This window comes from Solea senegalensis, linkage group LG2 (assembly GCF_019176455.1).
Source record: "Solea senegalensis isolate Sse05_10M linkage group LG2, IFAPA_SoseM_1, whole genome shotgun sequence".
NCBI classification, from domain to species: domain Eukaryota; kingdom Metazoa; phylum Chordata; class Actinopteri; order Pleuronectiformes; family Soleidae; genus Solea; species Solea senegalensis.
The window spans coordinates 4,453,715-4,462,471 of NC_058022.1; the positions used below are offsets into that span (position 1 = coordinate 4,453,715).

General features: G+C 41.0%; 1 protein-coding gene across 1 annotated transcript; it reads right to left on the reverse strand.

The window, feature by feature from the left end:
* Positions 1-904: 904 nt before the first annotated feature.
* On the reverse strand, positions 905-8,743 carry ildr1a (immunoglobulin-like domain containing receptor 1a). The gene is made up of 8 exons (XM_044019704.1): positions 8,276-8,743; positions 6,470-6,640; positions 5,661-5,810; positions 4,388-4,507; positions 4,153-4,299; positions 3,438-3,563; positions 2,104-3,044; positions 905-1,526 (listed from the first exon to the last, which is right to left on the reverse strand). The coding sequence occupies exons 1-8, from the start codon at positions 8,322-8,324 to the stop codon at positions 1,488-1,490; spliced, it is 1,743 nt and encodes a 580-aa protein (XP_043875639.1). The 5' UTR covers positions 8,325-8,743; the 3' UTR covers positions 905-1,487.
* Positions 8,744-8,757: the final 14 nt, after the last annotated feature.

Below are 8,757 nucleotides of genomic sequence, written 5' to 3' on the forward strand. Positions count from 1 at the left end.
AGCTTACACATCCATATCAAATAACCAAAAAATAAACTACTAATCATGCAGCTAAACCCAACTCAAACCCATTATTCAATAAACTGTAACATAAACAGGAAAATGTAATACTATTTTTGTCATTATCCAAGTTTCATGGAGTAATTTTGGTTTTCTTACACCCACATGAGAAAAAAACTGCAAATTTTTAGTCCTTTAGTCTTCACTTAGTCTTGAACAGTACACACACACACACTCACATAAACACAGACTGACTGAAACAAGCTGTACATGTACTTTACATGTATGGCCTGTGGCTCCCCCTGCTGGACAGAGTATGTCATAACCGTTTGGAACAACTCTCAGTAGAATGTGGTACAAAACAACTACTGTATTTTTGTTAAGTAAAAACAACTTCTATTATCTGACTTGTTAATGTTAATATTTGATTACAAATGAATTTTGTCAATCGATTCACCAGTTTGAGTGTTATTTTAAGAATTAAAACAAGTTTTCAGCTTCTTAAACGTGAATATTTTCTAGTTTCTTTGCTCCATATAACAAATAAATCATTAAAATTTCTCAGAATCTGAGAGACATCATACATTTTCAGGTTTGAGAACATTTTCTGACATTTTATGGACCATTAGTTGCAACCCTAGTTTCCTTGCTCCTCAGACAATTTCCATTTCCTGTTTTCTCCTCTCTGGTTTTGCCTTAAAGTGTGAAAAGTAATAAAATATTATGACACAGCACAAACAATGATCTATCAGACGATGAGGACATTGATTTAAACACGTGTCCTGGCTCCTAAATATAGTAGTGGTTTAAATTTAAGGACAAGTTCTCTTTTTCTCTCTTGCTTATGTCAGGACTATTAGATTAAAATAAATACATCACAGTACAGAAGAGAAGGAGTCCTTGGTTGTACCTAAAAATGTTTATTAAAAACAAACACACTTCACAACAGTGCATCACTATTTATGTCAAACATAATTATCTTTCCTCCAGTATGTACAACAAAAAGTGTCCATGATATATCCGTACATGTTCCTGTACAGGTTTCACTGCGGCAACAGTCTAACAATGGTACTATGTATAGACACTTTAAATAAGACAGAGAAATGATGCAAAAATAACAAAATTATATATATATGTGTAAAAAAAATGAAACTAAATGAACCATAAACACCACAAACAACAAAACCTCACAGTGTCTAACAGCTTTTTGAAAGTTTACTTCACAAACAACAGGATTTACTTATCCACCACCCGAAATAAAAACACACACACAAATAACATTTAATACAAGAATCACTCGCAGTAATCATGTTATTTGCCGGTCACAGCCACAACTGAACCAGTTTTCTTCATTTATTTATATGAGACAAAGTTTTTCACAACACACAAATTAAAGTACCTGCTGTTTTTTTTCTTCTTTCTCACCGCTCGGGGAAATATTCAGGAACAGAAAACAAAACAAAAAAGTAAAAAAAAAAGGAAATGCTTTAGATGACTACACTGGTGCCGCTACGGGAGCTTCTATCCTACGAGAGAAAGAGTGATTAGAGATTAGGATTAAAAATCAAAGAGGGAGACATGACGAGTCACATGACGGGACTCGGAAGTTCGAAGGAAATCAACAATTGGTCCTGAGGCTAACACAAGTGTTTTATAGCGTTTCATAAGAAGCACAGCATGTAAATCAAGTGGAAAGAAGAAGTCATGAGATCGGCAGAGTAAATAAGATTTGCTCCAGTCGGAATAATGAGCGTCTGTATAACATTTCTTAGCAAACTAAGAACCTAAGAAGACCAAGAGGAACCAGTAAAACAGCACCTGCGTTTTATACTTTATTACTGTGACTTTAAATGTCAAAGAAAACTTTATACATTATTAGGTATTGTCACAATTTATTGTTCATGACCTGTTTCCTAAATCACTATGGCGTGTGCTGCTGACCTCTTGGCCAGGTCACCCTTGGAAAAGAGATTTTGATCTCAGTGGGTTCCACCTGGTTAAATAAAAGGTGATGTGAAAGTACCGTAGTTATATAAAAGCATTAAAAAAAGGAGCAGAAGTAGAATTTAGTGGCAACTATCAATCAGAGTGTGTGTCTCTTACTGAAAGTTGGTTGTAGTTCCCCCGACTGTTGCTTTGTCCAGGCTCGATGGCGAAGTAGCTGGGCGGCTTCTCGGGCCAATCGTTCACTTTTCCCCCTTTCTGTCTCCTGTAGTCCTCCTCGTCGGAGCTCCAGGAGCCTTTGCGGCGCTGAGGAGGCGAATAGCTCCTCTCCCTCCGGGGCGCTCTTCTGTACAGCTCCTCCATCAGATCATCTCGACTCCGCGCCCGCACTCGGGAGCCGCTGGACCCGGTGCCTCCTCTCCTCGCAGCCGAGCCTCCCCTGCCGTTTCTCGAGCCTCTGCGCGGCGCTCTTCCTCGCCTGTTGTCCCAGTCGGAGTCGTCGCTGTACTCGCGCAGGATCCCCCGCCTGGGAGGAGAGGCGTCCCTCTCTCTATATACACGTCTGTCGCGGTAGGCTCCGGCCCCTGAGGGATTTGTACTCCCACTGGACTGACTAGACATCCTGGGGTCCCCTCGAGCTCCCCCTCCACCTCCACTTCCACCTCCAGGGCCCTTCCGAGAGAAGCTGGGCACATGGTGGATTATTGGCGGCAGTGTAATCACCCTCCTCTCCACACCTCTCACCCCCATCTCATCCAGAGCTGACAGCATACTCGGAGGCCCGGGTGTGAACGGAACAGCCGTGGGAGAATGACGCTGAGGCTGATGCTGAGGCTGTAGCGGCAGCTGATGCTGCGGCTGTAGCGGCAGCTGATGTTGTAATGGAGCCATGTTCTGGACTGCGTGTGGACCCATTTGGGGTGCCACTAAATCCAGGCCCCTCACCTGGTTCTCCAGGTAATCCAGCACCTGACTGTGGGCTTGGATGCTGCCGTTGGCACTGCCGTTCATATGGTACGGAGGGAGAGGGGAGGCCTGGTGCTGCATGTGCATGGGAGCCATGGCAAAGTTTTGTTTAGTAGGGTGGTCCGAGAACGAGCCTGCAAGAAAGAGACTCAGTTTCAGAACTACATTTGAAACATTTTAAAACAGAAATAACATCAAACCTCCTATAACACATTTCCATTTTTGGAGTAGATTGTGCTACCCTGTTCTTGTCAACCGGATGTTACCATGGTTACTGTGCAGTGAAAAATGACCGAATGACTGAAACTGAAAAAGTATTTGTCTGAAAATGGCAAAAAATGGAAGCCTGAAGGAACTACAATAAACTCTATAGTCGTTGGGTTTTTTTAACTAGAACGAGTGACCACATGGTTCAAAAGAGAGACTTATTTTTCCGCTCATGAAACCAAATCAAACAAGTACACACCTTGAGTTCTGAGCAAACACTCGTGAGCGAGGGTGAACCACAAAGTCTTTGTGTCACTCACCTGAATAGAGTATTGGGACGCCCTGTGTGGAGGCGTTGGAGCTGATGGGAGCGTAGATGGGTTGGCCGTTCACCCACGGAGCCATCGCCTTCTGAGCCTCCCGTATCATCCTGTGCTGCATCACGGCTGAAACCACAGCAGAGCAACCGATGTGTTTTTATTTAACGACCAGAGATAACATAATGGGATTCCAAATGTGAGGCCAAAATAGTGTCAAGTGTTTTTATTTCTTGTCTATGGAATAAATGGCAGAATAAAATGTGAATTATTGCTGTGTTAATATCGGAAAAAAGGACCTTTGCGACACTGATATTGGAAGTAAAATGTTGGGTCAACTAAATAACAGAGGGAAATTATGATGAATGTATAGTAAAAGCACATTTACTTGACTTTATTTGTGAATCTTATGATTTAAAATCCACATTTAATAGGAAGAAATTATACTTTACACATAAAACTTATAGTTTATATAATTATAGCAACATGGAACAGTGCAAGTAAACCAAACTGATTATGTTTTCCTGGGTTTCCTGTTTATGGTTCATTTAGTTTCATCCTGTTTTCCAGGATTTTCTATTTCACTCTTTTTTTTTTTAAATGATGAAACCGGGCGTTAGCCTCCATCACAGAGGTATGCGCTTCTTCTTTCTACTTCATATACTCCTTGTACTTGATAAAGAGTCCAAGGTATCAGTGCCTCTGTGTCGAACTCTACCTTTTTCCGGGCAGCAGCACGTCCGCGGGCAGCACGGGCAGCGGACGTAGCAGCAGCACTTCTGCGGGCAGCACTGACAGCAACAAATGCCAAACAGTAAGATGAGCAGGAGGGCGCCGAGGATGATGAGCAGGACGGTGAGCCAGTCTGAAGAGGAAAAAAAAAAAACGCCATATCAGATTCACCACGCCTCAAAACGACGTTTGGTTTTCACACAAAAGTGGAGCCGACGTACGGTAAACGATGAGTTTGATCTCGCGATCCGAGTCGCCTGCCGTGTCGCCGGCGGCGTCGATGGTGCAGAAGTACACGCCGTTATCCCACCACATCACCTCGGTGATCACCAGGTCAGCCTCTGTTCACGGGGGAAAAAACACGAGAGTCATGCAGGTGTTCCCACAATTCAAGGACTTTTTTTAAGGACTTTCCAGGAACCAATTCCCTCAAATCTGAGGACCGGGTGTGTTGACACAGATTAAAATGGGAGGGCAACACGCTGGAGCCGCTTTCGTCCATGGCGTCCTCTGCATCTGGACAAGTGATCGTCCTTGAGATCTTGGTTCAAAGTCAGTCTTTGTGATTTTCTTTAGTGAGACCAAGATCTCGGAACCCTGCGTAGTCCTAGTCTACGTACATCAAGCAGTGCAGGATGCATGAAACAGTAGGTGGCGGTAGGTAGGTTAACTTATTTCTTGCGCAACATTCAAGCACTTTCACTGACCACATTTTTCAAATTCAAACTTTCAAGGATCTCAAGGGCCCGTGGTAACCCCCCCGGTTATGTTTTATACTGCAGAATAATTTACAAAAACAGCTGCATCCTAAGAGTTGACCTCACAGTATGTCTTACTCTTTACTGTTTACTTAGTAGTCTTTCAACTTGAAGGCTTGTGGGTTTGATTCCCAGCTCCCAGTCCTTGGGCAAGACAAGTCACACGCTGTCGGCTGTGCCGAGGTATGAGAGATGAGTGAATGGGTGAATGGCAAAACTGTAGTGTAAAGCAGCTTTACGTGGTCATCGAGACTAGAAAATACAGACCATTTACTGTACATACAACACAACAGATATTATATTATATTATAACAAATTTAGGTTTCTATTTTAGGTTCTATAATTGTAACTAATGGCAGTCACAAAATAAAGCACTGAGCTAATGTCACTTTAAACTTTGCTTGTGTTTCTCTCAAGACTTTAAAGTGCAAACAAACTGAATAACTGAAAACTCAATATTCCCTCACTTGTTATTTTGCCTTGCCCATTTTTGCATGTTTTTGCTGTCTTTCCAATTTCTGACTCTGGAAAATTATGCACACAAATTCCTCTGTGCCCGGACTGTCAAATGGTGAATAAACATCATGAATCTTTTTTTCTTGTTACGCTAGTTTTGAATAACACGGGCGTCATGTAAATCTGGCTGTAGATGATTTCCCTGAATCACACTTCCCTGTGTCATCGCTACACTGCAGTACATTTTGTTCCATTCCGTGTTTTGCACTTCTCAACTCACTGTTTCGAATGGTGATTTTGCGTTCTCTGTACTCGGCGCCCAGGATGGGCTCGTTCAGGCCTCTCTTCTGGATCACGGTGCGGACTTTGCGCTGCCGGTCCGGACAGTCGTTGGCGGGATCCTGACCGAGCTGCAGAGCCGCCTGATAAGCTGCAGGGACACAGACAAAGTGGATAAAAACTTTATTAATTCTTTTGTAAAAGTGTCATCACTGAATTCAAAAATCTATACTGAAAGTAAAATCTCCTGCTGATCACTGTCAGCTTTTATCAGTATGACATTGTCTTGTTTATTATCCTAAACAGTTGAATAATAATTCATTTAAAGACTGGCATGTAATCAATTACTAAAATGAATCGACTATAGAGCTGAAACAATTACTCGGTTTGAAGCTTTTTTCAAGATTAAAACAAGATTTCTGATAGTTTCAGCTTTTTCAATGTCAATATCGTCTTAATTTCTTTGCGACATATCACAAAGAAATCATTAAAAGTGAATCCTTTTGGTTTGTGGACAAAACAAAACATCATTTTCAGGTTTGACAAACACTGATCCACATTTTTTAACTATTTTCTGGACATTTTATGGACCAAACAATTCCTCGATGAATCGTGAAAATATTCGACTGGTTAATCGATTTCTAATCTTTTTCAGCTTCTTCAATATAAATATTTTTTAACAAATAAATCATTAAAACATCATCATTTCCAGGTCTGAGAAACACTGATCAACATTTTTCGACATTTTCTGAAAATAACTGTTAGTTGCAGCTCTAAAGCGTCCCTGTCCCCTGTCCTCTGCCGTCTCACCTGTGGAGTAGAACTCCAGCACGGGGTCTTTACAGAAGGACTTGTATCTCCAGGTGACCAGGACATCCTGGGCGTTCGCCGAGGTGGAATAGTCGCAGCGAAGAATCACGGAGGCAAACAGAGTCGTCCTCCGCTCCGTCTCCGGGACGATGACCTGGATGGACAGCAGCTCTGACGCGAGAGAGACGAAAAGGGAGATCAAATGTGACTGCTGTCATTTTAAAAAAAACAAAAAACAGAAAGGCTCTGTTTCCTTGCGCCATGCTTGGCTCTTGTTGAACGCTGAAAGAATCTGACCAGACTGGTTAACAGTTTACTCCAAAAGCCTTTAACTGTGAACATACCACTGCTACTCGCTATATCATTACAGGTAATAACACCTGTCACTCAAGACCCACTGATTCAGAGAGAGAAAGGAAAGTAAGCCGATGAAAGGCAACCACCATTCATCGTAAAGAAAATGATTATTTAAGGTCTGTATATTGCTGGCCACGTTTTACTCCTGCTATCGCTTTATCTCTGAATATTGTTTTCTTTACATAATTGTGTTGTTTGAGTTGTTAAATAAACAGAAAACAAAGGTAAACAAAAGGACAGAGCTCATGCTGACATCTAGAAATAAAAATCTGATCGTATGCAGTGGAGAAATAAATTGCTTTCAAATCCTAATTGCCATCTGAAATAATGACATTAGCAAATTATATCACTATAGAAGAGAAATCTGCAGTTGGGCACAGGAAAAACACACACATATATATTCACATGATATCAGATATCAGCAAAAAGTCCAATACTGTGCACCCGTGCTATAGTTGTTAACAATAATAACTATGTAAACTATAATAAACTTTATTTATACAGCAGCACTTTTCAAATAACATGTTTACAACGTTCTTCAGTTCCAGACGTTTAAATAAATTAAACTAAGTTAAAAAAAGAAACTCTATGCAACAAATACAAAATCTTAATCGCATACTAAACTAATTGTCAACTATTTTGATCATTTATTCATCAGTTTAAAACAAAAATAACTGTGGTTTGTGGACATTTGAGAACATACTGATTTTGAACAGTTTTTATCAACATGTTCTGACATTTTCACTGGCCCAAACAAATATTGAAAATCAACCATAGATTATTCAATTATTATAATAATCGTTAGTTGCAGCCATATAAGACAATAATTAATTTTAAAAAATGTTTTCCTTTAGCTTAAGGGCATTTTACACGTTATATTAGACATGTTTTTGAAAAACAGTTATTTCAACAATTTATAACCCAAACGAGTATTGATTAATCGACGAAATAAACCACAACTGAATCATTTATTCCAACAATCGTTAGTCGCAGCCCTATAAGACAATAATTACTTAAAAACCCCAAAGTAAACGCGGTATTTTTCATTAGGTTTAGGCAATTTTACACGTTATTTTACATGTTTTTGAAAAACAGTTTTTTCAACATCTTCTGACATTTTATGGCATAAACGAGTATTGATTAATCCACGAAATCAACCACTGATCAACTATTACAATAACCGTTAGTTGCAGGCCAAAGAAATCGAAATAAATAACTTGTTTTTCTTAAATTTAAGGCCATGTTGTATTTTTATTTACCTGTTATTATTGTAGATATTGTGTACACAGAACTACAGTCACGTGACCACCTGTCGGCCTTGTACTGTTGATAATAATTAACTCAATACTGTTTGTTTAAGTTGCTTCACTTTACACATTCCTCAACGTAAAAGAGGAGAAAGTAGAGAACGCGAGTTTAGTATAAAAGTGTAGTTAAAGTCTCACTCACCCGTGGACAGGTGCAGCAGCACCAGCACCGTCAGTATCAGGTTTCCCATCGCGTCGCACTTTTTCCTTCCGCGGAAGCCTCGTCGCTCTTTTATCCAGTTGGCGACTCGAAATCCGCTAAAAGTCGTGGATTCTCGAAGGTAAAACACGTCGCGTACGCGCCGCAGCTCTGCATAGTAACGCGACGCCTCACGTCAAAGACGACATGTTGAGTCAGTGAAGTCTGTTTTTTTTTTTTTCTGATTTCCAGCAGTGGAAGAGACAACAAGTGTTGAGGGACGAGGTGGACGAGGAGGAGAAGAGTCCGAGGCGAGGCGGAGGAACATCAGTCACCTCCTCCTCCTCCCTCCAACTCCAGCGGCTTCAGGTGACATCATTGACCACGCCCCCTTCTGACAGGTGCTTCAAAATGGAGGAAAGCGAAACGGAGCAGGAAGAAAACAGCACACTGGGGGGAAAAGCAGGGCCGTTTGTAGCTTTGGG

Excerpts from the sequence above, each read along its gene's own strand:
- ildr1a (XM_044019704.1), bottom strand. The coding sequence starts at position 8,324 with ATGGGAAACCTGATACTGACGGTGCTGGTGCTGCTGCACCTGTCCACG. Across the intron at positions 4,508-5,660 it reads CAAAATCACCATTCGAAACA|AGGCTGACCTGGTGATCACC; the intron begins GTGAGTTGAGAA and ends CCCCGTGAACAG. Across the intron at positions 3,045-3,437 it reads CGTCCCAATACTCTATTCAG|GCTCGTTCTCGGACCACCCT; the intron begins GTGAGTGACACA and ends TCTTTCTTGCAG.